Source organism: Aspergillus fischeri, genomic scaffold (assembly GCF_000149645.3).
Source record: "Aspergillus fischeri NRRL 181 1099437636264 genomic scaffold, whole genome shotgun sequence".
NCBI lineage: Eukaryota > Fungi > Ascomycota > Eurotiomycetes > Eurotiales > Aspergillaceae > Aspergillus > Aspergillus fischeri.
Window position 1 is genome coordinate 652,348 of NW_001509762.1, and position 14,917 is coordinate 667,264.

General features: G+C 51.9%; 6 protein-coding genes across 6 annotated transcripts, besides 2 other annotated features; 3 read left to right on the forward strand and 3 right to left on the reverse strand.

Moving 5' to 3' along the window:
• Positions 1 to 77: 77 nt before the first annotated feature.
• NFIA_074570 (DNA-directed DNA polymerase gamma MIP1) lies at positions 78 to 3,519 on the reverse strand (the record flags this gene model as incomplete). The annotated part of the gene is made up of 2 exons (XM_001259433.1): positions 78 to 3,266; positions 3,379 to 3,519. The coding sequence occupies 2 exons, from the start codon at positions 3,517 to 3,519 to the stop codon at positions 78 to 80; spliced, it is 3,330 nt and encodes a 1,109-aa protein (XP_001259434.1).
• Positions 3,520 to 3,922: 403 nt separating this feature from the next.
• Positions 3,923 to 4,498, forward strand: NFIA_074580 (uncharacterized protein; the record flags this gene model as incomplete). The annotated part of the gene is made up of 2 exons (XM_001259434.1): positions 3,923 to 4,331; positions 4,428 to 4,498. The coding sequence occupies 2 exons, from the start codon at positions 3,923 to 3,925 to the stop codon at positions 4,496 to 4,498; spliced, it is 480 nt and encodes a 159-aa protein (XP_001259435.1).
• A 1,124-nt stretch (positions 4,499 to 5,622) lies between these two features.
• On the forward strand, positions 5,623 to 7,780 carry NFIA_074590 (putative CorA family metal ion transporter; the record flags this gene model as incomplete). The annotated part of the gene is made up of 4 exons (XM_001259435.1): positions 5,623 to 7,110; positions 7,466 to 7,518; positions 7,572 to 7,625; positions 7,678 to 7,780. The coding sequence occupies 4 exons, from the start codon at positions 5,623 to 5,625 to the stop codon at positions 7,778 to 7,780; spliced, it is 1,698 nt and encodes a 565-aa protein (XP_001259436.1).
• A 175-nt stretch (positions 7,781 to 7,955) lies between these two features.
• On the reverse strand, positions 7,956 to 9,194 carry NFIA_074600 (uncharacterized protein; the record flags this gene model as incomplete). The annotated part of the gene is made up of 2 exons (XM_001259436.1): positions 7,956 to 8,949; positions 9,007 to 9,194. 2 exons carry the CDS (start codon positions 9,192 to 9,194, stop codon positions 7,956 to 7,958), a joined length of 1,182 nt encoding a protein of 393 aa, XP_001259437.1.
• A 389-nt stretch (positions 9,195 to 9,583) lies between these two features.
• NFIA_074610 (DEAD/DEAH box helicase) lies at positions 9,584 to 13,321 on the forward strand (the record flags this gene model as incomplete). Its single annotated transcript, XM_001259437.1, has 1 exon — positions 9,584 to 13,321. The coding sequence occupies one exon, from the start codon at positions 9,584 to 9,586 to the stop codon at positions 13,319 to 13,321; it is 3,738 nt and encodes a 1,245-aa protein (XP_001259438.1).
• A 386-nt stretch (positions 13,322 to 13,707) lies between these two features.
• On the reverse strand, positions 13,708 to 14,638 carry NFIA_074620 (uncharacterized protein; the record flags this gene model as incomplete). The annotated part of the gene is made up of 2 exons (XM_001259438.1): positions 13,708 to 14,363; positions 14,470 to 14,638. The coding sequence occupies 2 exons, from the start codon at positions 14,636 to 14,638 to the stop codon at positions 13,708 to 13,710; spliced, it is 825 nt and encodes a 274-aa protein (XP_001259439.1).
• Positions 13,957 to 14,036: a microsatellite.
• Positions 14,213 to 14,236: a microsatellite.
• Positions 14,639 to 14,917: the final 279 nt, after the last annotated feature.

The window sequence follows — 14,917 nt, forward strand, 5'->3', positions numbered from 1 at the left end:
AGAAGCTACATGATTAATGCATGGAAAGGATACAAGGTCGTAGGGAATGAAAGGAAAGAGGAGGATAGATTCTCAGACTAAGGCCGAGCGGCCGGTCTGGCTTTCCATGTCTGACGGTTGATGTTGAAATGGGGATGCCTGCTCCCCGGTGGTAGATACCGGAAGTCGCGGTACAGTCCAGAATCAATGTCCATCAAGACCGCTTTTTGAGGCTCCGCCGATGGGAAGTTGGTCGATTTGGGACCGTTTCGAACAGAGCGTGCAGTTGAAGAGGTGGCAGCCTTGGTCTTTGTCACCTCCTTGATGATTTCTCGGAGCTCTTTGTCATCTTTGGTAATCTGAGCTTTGATGAAAGCAGGATTATTGGTGGCCTGAAGTGCCGCCATCACAGACTCTCGTGGTGTGTAGGTGTACTTCTGAGGTGTAGGAGGCGAAACCGGGACTACTGAAGGATCCAAATATGCTTCTTGGTCCTTTTCCAATAGTCGACTAATGTCCAAGCTTTCTCCGTGCGGAATCTTGTGTGGATGAGAAGGAGTCACGCAGTCCATGTCCACCTCTTTACGCAGAACGTGATCGATATCGACGGCCGAAAAGTAGGCACAAGACTGGGGAAGATCGTCGATCCCAACTTGTTGCGAAAACATGGCGCGGGTCCAAACATTGGCGACCTGTAGGGCCATGGCAGCTCGATACTTGTCCTCTTCCTTAACAAGGTACCGTATTTCGTCGTGGACCGTGATCGCGAGTCGAGCATCAATGTTAAATCGCCGGATAAGATAATCCATGGATATTATCAAAAGGTGGAGATAATCAACTCCAGATGACTGGATGGCCCAATTAATCCGGGAAGTCATGAAACTGCCCTTGTTGATGAAGCGCCGCATGAGTGCCTCAGTAATTCCGGCGCCGAGCGCAGGAGTACGCGGTCTTTCTTGGTCGGCGAATTCCTCCAATTTGTTGAAGACAAAGGATTCAGTGCCTCCGCGCCAGAAAGGGTTCTCACTCAGAATACGACGAGTTGTGCGGGTGCCCTTGGTTTCTCTGTAGAGCTTGGTTGCAACTTCTTGGGTCTCCTTCTCGGACATGGATGGATTGAACTGGCGAAGCAGTGTGGCAGCGAACTTGACCCCAGCACCGTAAATGCGCCCATAGTTGAAAACCTTGGCGTCATTACGCGAAATACCCAAGATATGGGCAGTGCGCGAATGCATATCAGTCCCAGCAGCCTTGGAACCTTCTAACGTCATGAATCCAATGGCATTGCCCCCATGTAGTTGGAATTGGGCGTCCCCGACAAGACTGGCAATCCACAATTCCTGGGAGTCAACATCTGCACCAACGAAGACATAGCCTGGCGGAGCTTTGATCATGGCTTTGAGTTCGGAACCCACGCGGTTTGCCTTGGCGTTGCTAGCTGTTAGCCACGTATTCTCTACGGCTCGCCGGGTGATCGTGCCCATAGGTATGATTTGAGGGAGAATAAATCCTAATCGGTTCGACTTTTCACCTGTAGACCCGGACTGCTTGACTTGATCTTCGTAGACTACCATCTGACTCATGATTCTGTCACGGGCGCTGATCCAGTATGAGCAGGAGGCATTCATTTCCAGAGCTTCTTTGGCGAGGGCGTATTGCGATGAAAGCGTTCCCCGCTCAAAGAACTGCAGATAGCCCTTGGCTAATGGGTTGACGCAACGTGCTTGTGGGCCATCCTTATGAGGGAGTTTGAAGTACACATGTTTCCTATCGTCGCGCAACTCCTGGTTCTTCTCTTCACTCATATCACAGAGAACCACAGGCTGGTTTTCGAATTTTTTGACCTGGTCTTTCGGGACTTTGAATGTCCATCCGAATTTATCGGACCATGTCAGAGGGTAACCGTCCCATGACAGCTTCAATAATATAGGGGCAATCCGGGTGCGCACAGTCAGGTTGATGTCCGCTGTAGTCGAAGGAAAAAGATCTTTGTACCATTGTGGCATGCCTGGTTTCTTCTGTCTGGCCGCGGGTCGCGGAGGATCACCCTTCTTCTTACCCTTGACCATTTTGATTTCTTGGCCAGTCCAGTCCAGCTGTCGCAACCAAGGGTCATTCGTGTAAACATCCGGGTTCTCTTTGACCTTGAGAGCTTCGTTGCATAGTTCAAGTAGCCTCCGTTGCACATCGTCGACCCGTTGATGATATGTTGCTTCCGCGTTCGTAATATACTCTTTCCACGTTTCGTTGACGGGCAATATGACAGAGGAAAGATGGCGGAGAGCTCCGAAGCTGACAGGATGAGGACAGACGTCAAGGAAGTTGGGAAACACCTTCTTGTATACGCGATGGGTGATGGCGACGTCCGCGGCACAGTAATCCAGCAATTCTTCCAGCTTTCCCAGGATCTGCTCCCTGTTCAGTTCGCCAAAATAGTCTCTTTGTGACTTGTCAATCGTAACATCGCAATGAAACTTGGCTACATCGCGCAAGGAATTCACTGAGCTCCTTCCTACCCACAATTCCTCCTCTTCTTCGCTCAGCATTTTGCTTTCGAGCAACGCAGCCAGCTCGACGGAGTTGCTCTCGTTTGCAATCTTGTCTCTCAGATCCTTATTTTTCTTATGACGCATCCATGTGGGTCTCTGCTGCGAGCACATCCCGTTGACGGCGACGTGGAGTGACATGGTATCAAGGAAGAAGTTTCGAGTCTGTTCCATCCCATACTCCTCGAGAACGCGCGCTCGGTCATACCCAATGTTGTGTCCAACAACGATCCGAGGTTGCTTTGTGTCACCCAAAGGTATGAGTTGAACTTCATTCTCGGATTCACCGAGCAGCCATGGAGAAAGCCATGCATACCAGGCTGTAGGGCTCACAGCGCAAGCCATAACAGCAAAGGAGTGTTCTTTGTACATGACCTCGGTATCAAAGGTGAGCATCGACTCATTTGGTGCGTCCACAGGCTCCCAAGAACCGTCAGAGTTATATTTGGTCCACCCGCTGCGCTTGACCCATTCGCGCGGCTTCTGAGGCGAGTTGACAGTTGTATAGCTTTTCGCATAGGTTAAGTAGGGCTCGGATGCATCCATTCCCAGCTTGAAGAAGTGCTCGTCCATGGTTTGCCCCTGGAGGGCAGGCATGTCGAATGCGATAGGTTCCGCGGCATCCTGAGATTTCCCTAGCAGATCGTGCCTTGAAAGGTGTTCCTTGGACAGTGCAACTAGGACCGGGTCTGGCGATCTTGCTTGATTTGGGAATACTTGAGAATAGACATGGTCGCTCAGCTGTTGAACTCCAATCTCATTGAACCTAGGCAATGCAGGGACTGCAAGATTAGTATATGTGTTTTTTTACTTTTTTCTCAACTTGCGCCGGCCAGGATGAGGATAGAAGTACCTGAAAGCGATCGACGGCGTGGTGTTTCAACAGCATCTCCCGACGAAGGTTCCGAAATGAACGATCTAGCCAGCAGTAGCAGAGGTCGTTGTCGAGTGAAGCGTGGCGAGCGCAACCTCTGCGAGCAAGGACGTAGAACATCCCTGCAACGGGGGCCGATCGCACTATTTAAAAGCATTCTAGATCATAAATCTCTGTCAAGGTTATCCCCAAGACATGGTATATAAGGTCGAGCAGCCAATGCTGCGTAGAAATAGCGTGTCTAGTGAGACGTCGTTTCAAGATGAGTCGGCGCAGGTACAACAATTCTACGGAGATTCCAGACTTTCCTATCGCGGAAAGCCGTCGTCATGCCTGTCGGAGATCGGAATTACAGATGATCCTTCAAGCATTCACCGCCTGCCTTTAGGGCTCTGTCGTTATCATCATGTGATATTGTGCGATAAGCGTGCCAGCAGTTTATCGCCCCTCCAAAGTAACTCTCTAGCCTTCCTTATGAACTGGCAAGAAACTAGAAGCGTTCATTAGCGATTCCCACTCCTCTATGGCTTCACTCGTGAGGAGTATCTCCCATGCTCGTCGGAGTCCTTCCACCCGTTCTGTTTCCATCGAGCCTTCAGATCGAGACCAGTATGCGCGGAAGCGCCGCCGTGTGAACGATGTCGAGACAGCAGGCATTGGGGAATCAGCAGATCATTCGGACACTTCAACTGCTTCCACCATTTCCACATCTAATCCGGGAGCTCACAACAGAGATGTTGAACTCCTCGAACAGATTGATTTGACAGAAGTGGAGGGCTCGGCTGCGCTTGCAAATGCGTTGGCAAAGCAGCGAGAAGATGCTGTCAGGGCACAAGAATCCTTGCATCAAGGGACTGGTCGTACCGTTCTGACATCATATAAATGCCCCGTGTGTATGGATACCCCAGTCGATGCCACCAGCACTGTATGCGGTACGTATCTCCTGTGTGTAGCACACGGAACCACATATTGACAGAGTCAGGGCATCTCTTCTGTCACAAATGCATAATGGATACACTGAAATTTAGCGAAGAGCAGCGGTCAGACGCATCAGGGAAAGGCCCTCGCGGCACTTGTCCTGTCTGTCGAAAGCCTTTAGCACGAACAGATGCACCAGTTCCTAGAAGGAATTTAGTTCCACTGCAACTGAAACTCGTTACAAAACGGAGAAATCAGGCGACTACGGAAGGCACATAACAGTCACCGAGGCTTGGGTTATTCATGAGCATTTAAGGCCGGCGTAGGGATTAGCCTAGTGGCTTTTGAGTGGGCCGGATTACATCGGGATGAGCGATTGCAGCGTTTAGCAGGCGTTATGGCATATTTTGAATTCATTTCTCTAGGACATCCTAATCGATGGGCTTACTGATAACTGTACCGAATTGAAATTTAAGAGTCCGTGTGCTCCGTTGACCGAGCAGAGTATGATGGCCGCGAGATTGATTCTCGTGTGCTGACTAGCTGCCAATTCGATAACGTATTTCCAAGTCTGTCCTTGAACTTGTTCGATAGGGTATATCCTCGTAGATGATGGATAATATCAAGTATCAAAGTCCGGAAAGGATTGACATTCCGCTGTTCAGGATGACGTATTAAGAGAGACTGCTGTAACCATCCTGTTCTGGATGAACATAAGATGAACCAGTTAAGCATCACGGTTGTAAACAAGGTCAATCTTATGATTTCTCCTTATTCTGTTACTGTGAGAATCAGCTCCAATCATTTGCCAGTTGCCAAGAGGTGTCCGTCTGTCCCCCTAAACACGCCGCATCCGTGGATGAGACGAGACGGCGGACCTTAATGAGATTGCAACTCCGCAATCATCGAAACCGAAGGAACACGGCGCGAACCTTGCCATCCACGAATTCCTATATATTTCACCTTACTTGTGCAATTTTTAGTTCCGTCCAGAGCTTCTCCGCTTGTCGTCCACAGAAGCAGATCCAAGCGCATTCAACAAAGTCAAAATCCCCGCGATGAACTCTTCCTTTGGGCCCTCCTGCATCTTGATGAGGTGCTCACAGTTTCTCCTTGCTCTGACCTGGGACGGAAAGCTACTTCCATAATAATTTTGAGATCATTTTTTTAGATTGTGCGCTTCCTTTCGATACCTTGCGCGATTACTCGCCAAATCAACTTCGTTTGATCAAGGCTTGCCGGCTTCATGCGACAAGGATGTTATGCCTGTAGCTCGCGCACAAACCATCATAGTCGTTCGTCACCATGAGCATTCACTCACTCGATCATGCGCGGACCATTGAGCTGCCGCCTGTCTCTCTCGATGAAAGAGACATCGAGGCAAATCCGCTGGCATCTATCGCACCGCCATCGCCCTTTTCCACGCCCGCCAAGGGAGTGGCTCCTCGTTCTCCTGAAACATTCACTTCTGCGGCTCGAATCGCATCGCAGGATACGGTCAAACATCGTGTGCGACGCTCCAACACAGCCCGCTCGTATCATCCCGACAGCGTTGCTCATAATCCCAATTGGCAACCGGGGACAGAACCAGGCATTGACCCGAACAAACCTCCTCCCGCCTACGGCGCCGATTGGGCGCCTCATATACCTACTGAATTACACAGAAGATGCGAGATAATCGTGGTGGACTTTTCGCAACATGAAATGCGGCAGTACGAGCTGGACAATGACACGCTGGAAGCCTTCCTCGAGCGACAAAGAGAGCCCTGGGTCCAGTGCAGGTGGATCAATGTCAATGGACTGAGCTGGGATGTGATCAGGATTTTAGGAAAACACAAGGGCCTCCACAGACTTGCAATTGAGGACATGATCAACACGACAAATCGTACGAAGGCGGACTGGTATTCGGATCACGCTTATATCGTGCTTACCTTGCAGAAACTGGTAAAGCTCAGGGAGGAGTCTAGCAGTGACTCTGAAGAGGAAGAAGAAGACGGACGAAGCTCATTTGCCCGCGACCGCAGAAGTTCGACATCAAGTGGGAAGACCCATTCACTACTGAAGCGACCAACCAAAAGATCTCTCGTTGTGGCCGCATTGAAGGATCTCTTCACATTTCGGTCAGCGAAGGAGGCAGACGACAGATATGCTAATGGGGCGAGCGTTCGCCCTTCGTCAGGGAGAGCCTCGCCAAAAGCCCAGTCCAATCTGGGTGACGTTGTCAATGCAGGGCACACGGCGCGCAGCATTCAGCGCTTCCGCGGAGGCCCGAACGAGGACAGGATCGCGTTCATGGAACGCCACGCTGTTCTGGCATCGAAGGGTCTGAGTGTCACACTGGAACAGGTTTCGCTATTCTTGCATGCAGATAATACGGTCACCTCCTTCTTCGAGACCAGTGCCGACGACATTGAGGCGCCTATTGTTCGTCGCCTCAGTTCATCGGAGACCATTTTGCGCCAATCCTGTGATGCCAGCATGCTCTTGCAGGCGATATTGGATGCCATAATTGACTTGGCTATTCCAGTGACGAGTGCCTATCAAGACGCAATCGGTGACCTGGAACTTGAAGTTCTCACAGATCCCGACGTGGATCAATCCAAAAGCTTGTATATACTAACGTCCGAAATTGCTGTTTTGAGAAGCTGCATGCAGCCGATTGTGACGGTCATCAATGCCCTCCGTGACCATCGCTCAGAGCCCGTCAGTACGCCTGGCTTCGGTCTCAAGCAACTCGGTACTGCAACGCCACTCTCAATGTCAGGTTTCAACTCCACAGACACTCAGCCCCAGGTGGGCGTAGCCACGCCGAATCTCAAGAGCTTAGGTGGATCAAGTGTTTCCATCAGCCACATGTGCCATACATACCTAGGTGATGCGCTGGACCATTGTATAACCATTGTGGAGACATACGATCAAATGAGACGTGCTGCTGATAACATGATTGATCTGATATTCAACACAATCGGTAATATCCCTGCGAGGACGAGTTGAGCTTCATGTGCTGACTGCCTGTAGGAGCCTATCAGAACGAAAGTATGAAGCAGCTGACACTTGTAACATGCTTCTATCTGCCATTGACATTCTTGACTGTTCGTCGAAACTTGCAACTGTTTGGGGAAGTCACTGTGTACTAACTGCAAGCTAGGGTTACTTTGGAATGAACTTTGAGCACTTCTCTGGAATCCAGCATAGTGATTCGTACGTTTCGTTCGGTTCCGTCAATCTCGAGACATACTAACTTCTCTGAAAAGTTACTTCTGGATGATTGCGGTCCCTTTTGTCTTCGCAACGACTATTTTTCTGATGTAAGTGACATTCGTCCTAGAGACGGAAACAGTGCTAATGCTTTGACAACAGGCGGGACAAGATTCAGCGCTACGCGGTGCTGCTGGCGCAGAGACGGTTGATCACCAGCTCGAGGAAGCAGAGACGGGAGCGAAAGACCATGAAACAAGCTTGAGATTATATGCAGCAATGGGGATAGGCGTATAGATGGAGACTTAGGTCTGATCCTTGATGGGCGGATACAATCTATAGTACAGTACATACGAGACTATATACACGGTGAAAATAATATCTGTTTATACTCGTACATAAATTGTACAGACAGGTCCTCGCCATGAGAAGCACCCATATCAGAGAGACTTCCGGTTAAACGCCAAGTAAGCCTTCCAGGGCAGCCTCCAGTCAGACCGTAGGAGCTCCGGCCGGAAGATATCGAAATCGACCTTCTCCAACCTATCCAGCCACAGTCGCGTGCTCACCGCAGGCATGAAGACACCAAACGCCCGATTCACCTCGTCTAAAGGCGACTCGTCGCGTTGGCCCCTGTTCGCGAGGTACTCATGCCCCTCCTCACCCGCATGCTCAAAGTCATGCCCTACATCCTGCCCAGCGCGGAGGTTGCTCAGCATCTGCTGCACAGTAATCAGATGATCGCTCGCCCGCGTCGCAACCGTGAAGACGGCATCACGGAGTCCCGGGGCATCGCCGCCCATCCGGAAGACATCTTCCTCCTTGACGCCCGCCTGCGCCATGACGTCCAGCGGCAGCATCACCGCGCCTTGCTTGGTTCCTCCGAAGTTGCCCGAGGCAGGCTGCGTGGGTGACTGGGCCTGAGGAGGCGGGAACGCAACCAGCGGCAGGCCGCGGAGGACCGCGGCGATACCGGCTGCTTTGCCGATGTGCGATGCGACGTGGTCGGCTGTGATGGACGTCATGGGCAGCGAGGACAGTGTCAGGTAGAGCAGGGTCGAGTAGGTGTTTTCTGCGTAGGTTTCTAGCGCGGCGACAGTAGGGTACGGGTCGTTTGTAAGGGTTTGCTCCCGCGCGTTGATCATCTTGTTCAGCCAGGCTTTGCTGATGCGGGCTTGGCCTTGTGTGCGCTCGTTGAGGTCTGTAATTGCGGACGCCAAGAGGATGGCGATGGGTTCCTTGGGGGGTGAGCCGGCGAGGATCTTGGTGACGGCGTCGCGCCAGAATTGCAGCCGCATTAATCCAATTGTGTAAGAGGATGTGGTCTCGGGGATCATGGAGAGGGTGACATTGAGGGCTCGGAGGGCGAGGTAGAATGTTTGCGATTTCTGCGGGATGAACGTGCTGAGGGTGTAGGAGGGCCGGTCATATTTCCTATACGTTGCAGGTTAGTTTTGGTTGGCCTCGAAAAGAAGAAAATGGCTCTCGTACAGAAGGAGATCTGAGCAGTATTTCCGCGCAGCTTGGACTTCTGCTTCAGCTGCGCCAGAGACGGGACTGGCGGCTGGTGCTGATCGAGTGAGATGCCTTCGTTGCTGTGGTTGTACTCTAATCCGGGAAATGCGACATGATCGTGTCCCGGCACGACATGCACGGGCAATTTCCTCTAGCAATGACATTTTGTATGAGGTTTTTTGAATTAGGGCGTTTCTGCTTCAGAGGATTGCTGGCATGCACATAGTTGGATCTTTTAGATACCTTGTCAGCAGACCAAAATCTCAATGATGCAGTGGACCTCTGAGCTCGAAATATACCGAGAAAAAAGAAAATAATCTATATGGATGAACTGCTGAGCGTATGGACGACAAGGTGACAATTGAAGCCGCCCATAAATTTATTGAAGAATGACGTCGGCCCGAAGTGCTGCGGTCCATCGCGTCGTTCTCGGTCTCGGCGCGTCTCCCGTCCATTAATGATCAGGCGTATCAATTTTGATGGCTTCTACGCTCGATCTCCAACATCCCCTCGTCATAAATTCGGCCATCTGATCTGAGGTAAGACTTATAAAATGGTTTTTGGGGATCTGAATGAACGGCCTTTAAAGAAAAGACGATTTTTCGTTGACGAAGAGGATACACACCCACCTTCTAACGAAGCCGCACCGGTTGCCACGAATCACGACGCGTCTACGATTTCCTCTGCTGGACCAGAGGGAAGTGACGTTCAACGGCAGCAGCTGAACGGCACCCTCCCGTTTCCAAACGTTAAGGAGTCTCGCGAAGGGAGCCCAGACTTAAGCCCAGAAGATAAGAGGGATAACTTGCCCAAAGAAGACGAACAGAACAACGGAGCCGTTGACCATGAAGTCCTCAACCACTCTCCTTCAATACATGCTCGGCAAGATCAACGAGTTGACCAAGGTCTGACTAACGGATATGGTGGACAACCAAGTGGGGAGAGGACAGTTTCCGAAGCACAAGCATTTCAGAGTTCGGGTGGATTCGATACTGCCACCTTTGCTAGCATCGTTGGAGAACATCTTTCCCCGGAATCAGTGGAGAAGATTCGCAAAGCCTCTGGCGATGATCTGGAGCGAGCGGTCAACATCTACTTCGACGGCTCATGGAAGTCGTCGAACAACAGTCTGAGTCAGCCTCCTGTGGCCTCTCGGCAACAAACACTCTCCAATCCTTGCACCCCGGTCAACGAGCCGATTCCCCAGACAGTCAATACAACGATTAACAAGAAACCGAACCAGGCGCCGTCGCGCCGCAGTCTTCCGCAATCTTCGAGATACATTGGTGCTTTCGGCGTCGGAGCTTGGGCTACAAGAAGCGGTGTCGGTCTACTCAAACACGGGGAGCATGTCAATGTTGAACGGGCGAGGTCTCAGCCGGTATCCAAACGTGGCCGAGGAGGCAAGCTCATCACCAATCAGAAGGGGGATGTCCTGACTCGGTTCACAAACAAATCCGGTCAAGAAATTGGAAGGTTACCTCGAGAGACAGCCGAATGGGTTTCAACTCTGATCGATCAGAAGATCTGCAGATTTGAAGGTATTTGCGTCTTTGCGCCTGACAGGGTCCGGGTCAACGATACGATATATCTGCAATTATGGTGTTATTTACGTAAAGAGGCGTTTTTGCCACGGAATCGTTGGAATATGAGCGACGACAACCGGTCAACCGCGTTATTCGAAGAGCAAGAAAGCGCCGAAGAGAAGCAGCTGCGACTTCGTCAGGTGGCGCTTGTGAAGCTTTTTGATGAAATTGGTCTGCAACCGACCACTGTCAACGACATGACCAAAAAACACAAAAAGGAAGGGCTGCTCCGTGCGGCAGAGATTGCAGAACAATACGACAAGACGAAGAGAGAAGGCAAGTCGAACGAATCATCCGAAGATGAAGAATCTCCAGAGCTAGAAGAAGATCAGCTCGATACTCTATACAAGAAGGCGCAGTCCTTCGATTTCAACATGCCGGAGGCTCAACCTCCGTCAAGCTTTGTGCTGAACCTGCGCAAGTACCAGAGGCAAGCACTTCACTGGATGCTGGCAAAAGAGAAAGATAAGAAGTCTGGCAGAGAATTGTCAATGCACCCTCTGTGGGAGGAATACACGTGGCCAACGAAGGATGTTGATGACAAAGATTTGCCAGCAGTCGAGGGGCAGGCACATTTCTACGTTAATCCGTACTCAGGAGAGCTCAGTCTTGACTTTCCGGCACAGGAACAGCATTGTCTGGGTGGCATACTGGCCGACGAAATGGGCTTGGGCAAAACCATTGAAATGCTGGGTCTCATACACTCCCATCGAAATGTGTCTCCGAGCCGGGAGGGTCCAAGCTCTTCCACTGAGCTCGTAAGGATGCCTAGCTCTTCCAGCGCCGTTCTGCCTGCTCCAAACACGACCCTTGTCGTGGCTCCAACCTCTCTCCTGTCTCAGTGGGAAAGCGAGGCGATGAAGGCCTCGGAACAGGGAACGATGAAGGTCCTGATGTATTATGGTGCCGACAAGTCCGCCAATCTGCAAGAGCTCTGTTCTGCTGGCAATCCCGCTGCGCCTAACATTATAATCACCAGTTATGGCGTTGTACTGTCGGAATCCCGTCAGCTCGCAATGTTTAATTCCAATACTCACGGTGGCTTGTTTTCTGTGGACTTCTTCCGCGTCATCCTTGATGAAGCCCATGTCATTAAGAATCGACGCTCAAAGACGGCAAGGGCTTGTTACGAGCTGAGAGCAACACATCGATGGGTGCTCACAGGAACGCCTATTGTGAACCGCCTTGAGGACCTTTTCAGCTTGGTGCGGTTCCTACAAGTTGAGCCCTGGAACAACTTTTCGTTCTGGAAGACGTTCATCACCGTACCATTTGAGTCTAAAGACTACGTTCGAGCCCTCAATGTAGTGCAGACAGTCCTTGAGCCTTTGGTTCTCCGTCGGACGAAGACAATGAAAACCCCCGAGGGAGAACCTTTGGTGCCACTGCCACGACGGACCATTGACATTGTCGAAGTAGACCTTTCTGAGCAAGAACGCGAAATCTACGACTATATCTTCACCAGAGCCAAACGGACTTTCAACGACAACATCGAAGCCGGTACGCTCCTGAAGTCATTCTCGACAATCTTTGCTCAGATCCTCCGTCTCCGACAGACTTGCTGCCATCCTATCCTCACGCGTAACAGGACCATTGTAGCAGATGAGGAAGATGCAGCGGCGACAGCTGATGCAGCTAACGAGTTGAAAGACGACATGGATCTGCAAGAGCTTATAGACCGCTTCTCAGCCAGCATGGAAAACGCGGATTTGGCCGAGGCGCAGGACCCTGGCGCCAAATTCACCACCCATGCCCTGAGGCAGATTCAAACCGAATCCAGCGGAGAATGTCCCATTTGCTCGGAAGAGCCCATGATCGATCCTGCTGTCACAGCCTGTTGGCACAGCGCATGTAAGAAATGCTTGGAGGACTATATACGCCACCAAACAGACAAGGGCGTGACGCCTCGGTGCTTTTCATGTCGAGCACCAGTTACCTCACGAGACGTCTTCGAAGTGATCCGTCACCAATCGCCTAGTTCGACCCCTACAGAGACCGATCTCTACAGCAGCACCCCTGCTTCCAGTCCGCACCCAGCACCCCGGATCTCCCTCCGACGCATCAACCCTCTCTCACCATCAGCACACACCTCCGCCAAGATCCACGCCCTGATCAACCACCTCAGCCGCGTCCCTGCAAACACAAAGTCCGTCGTCTTCTCCCAATTCACCAGCTTCCTCGACCTGATCGGCCCGCAACTTACCAAAGCCGGCATCTCCTACGTCCGTCTCGACGGGACAATGCCGCAAAAGGCCCGAGCCGAGGTGCTCGCGGAATTCAGCAGAACCGAGACCTTCGACCAGGAGGAAATCGACGAGGACGAAGGGCCGGACACGCCCCGGGTGAGAATCTCATCAAAGAACAGCCGGTCGTCAACCAAAAGCCCCACCGTGCTACTGATCAGTTTGCGCGCCGGCGGCGTCGGCCTCAATCTCACGGCTGCCAGTAACGTCTTCATGATGGATCCGTGGTGGAGCTTTGCGATTGAGGCTCAAGCGATCGATCGTGTGCATCGAATGGGCCAGCTGCGTGACGTCTCTGTGACGCGGTTTATCGTCAAGGACTCGATCGAGGGGCGCATGTTACGGGTGCAGGAGCGCAAGATGAATATTGCGGGGTCGTTGGGCTTGCGGGTTGGTGGTGATGGATCCGAGGATGAGAAGAGGAAGGAGAGAATTGAGGAGTTGAAGTTGTTGTTTGAGTAGTCGTGTGACCATGGCAAAGTACGGAGTACATGGAGCTACCATATTATATACCCCTTGATGTTGCTCCTTGAAACTTGTTACGAAGTCTTACGCAGTACTGCGAGCAGATTTGCACATACATGACATTCGGAATAGTAGATGACAATCTCCAGCGCGATACATTAAGCCGAAGCCCTACTCATAAGATCAAACCAAATCCAACGAACCTCCAATACTCATTCTCAATGATTACCATGCTTGAACACCTTCCCCAGCCGCTCCTTCATATGTCCCATCCTATGATGGTGATTCCCCGAATCGCCCTTTTCATCCGCATCTTGACCTATGAAACCATTAGCTTAGCCACCGTCCACACGTCACATGCACAAACACATAAAAGGTCGATACTAACCAGTCCTCGTCTTCGACGGCTGCCCATCGATCTCCTTCTCAAACTCATACGCATCCCGAGGCGCAGGACCCTGCGGCCCCTTCAGCGCCTCGACGCTTACCTGCTGCGTAGTGGTAGGCGGAGCGCGCTCAACACCGCCAGGTACGCCGCCGTCCTCGTTCTGCTGCGAGCTGCTGTCGCCGTCGGGCATGGTCTGAGATCGTTGTTCGGGGGCAGATTTCTCGGGCTCAGAGTGGGTGGGTGCGTTGTTGTTGTTGCTGCTGCTTGAGCTTCCTGTGCTGCTGTTGCTGGTGCCGGTGCCGGTGCTGGTGGTGGTGTCTGCCGAGCTGGCGGTGGGATTCGACTGCTCTTGTGCGGGCGAGGGTTCGTCCACGGCTGGGTTGCCGGGTCCGGATCCGGATTCTAGGTTGGTGTTGGGGGTTGTAGATTGCGACTGCGACTTTTCCTGTGCAGGTGTAGAGGATGGCTGCGGAGCTACAGGGAGAGCGGTAGTGAGCCCTGCTCCGGCTCCGGCTCCGGCTCCGGGGCCCTGGTCCGAGGTGCTTTGGGCGGAACTGACGTCCGTGGCCTTGATTTCAATGGGTGTAATGGATTCGAGTGGCTCGGGGATGACGGCGGTGTTGTCTTGAGTTTGGGGGGCGCCTGGTTGTTCTGCGTGCAGAGTGTTAGCCGCTGAGGTTCAAACCCATCACATACAATGCCGCTCAAGGCGACGCGCCCACGACAACATGTCGTCATGAAAGTACTCGGAACTCACCATCTCTGTTCCCAGCGTCGTACGGATCAGTCGGCGTTCCTCGACCCTGTACGCCGGAGACAGGCTCCTCGCCATGCTGAGTAGCAGCCTCTGTGACTTGCTGTGGGCCGAAGGCGAGGTTTCGCAAGCCGTCAGCGGCATCACGTACGGCCTTCTGTACAGACTCCATTATCAGGCGTTGGGATGATAGGACGATGTATAGCAGGCAGTGAGGCGGTCTATCTATCAAAGACGAGGTCGGTATCAACGTGGTTAGATTATCTCTCAAGCAATGCCAAGACTGAGTGTAAGAGTGGTAGACGATTAACCATAGAAGCTGATCCAGAATCAGGTTGTCTTTAATAGATCATAACCACGTTAACAGTTTAAGAGGCAAGAGTAAGACGCTCTACGTCAGTGGAGCTGGTGGCTGTTGCAAGGTACAGGGATCACCAAAGTGACAGGTGCT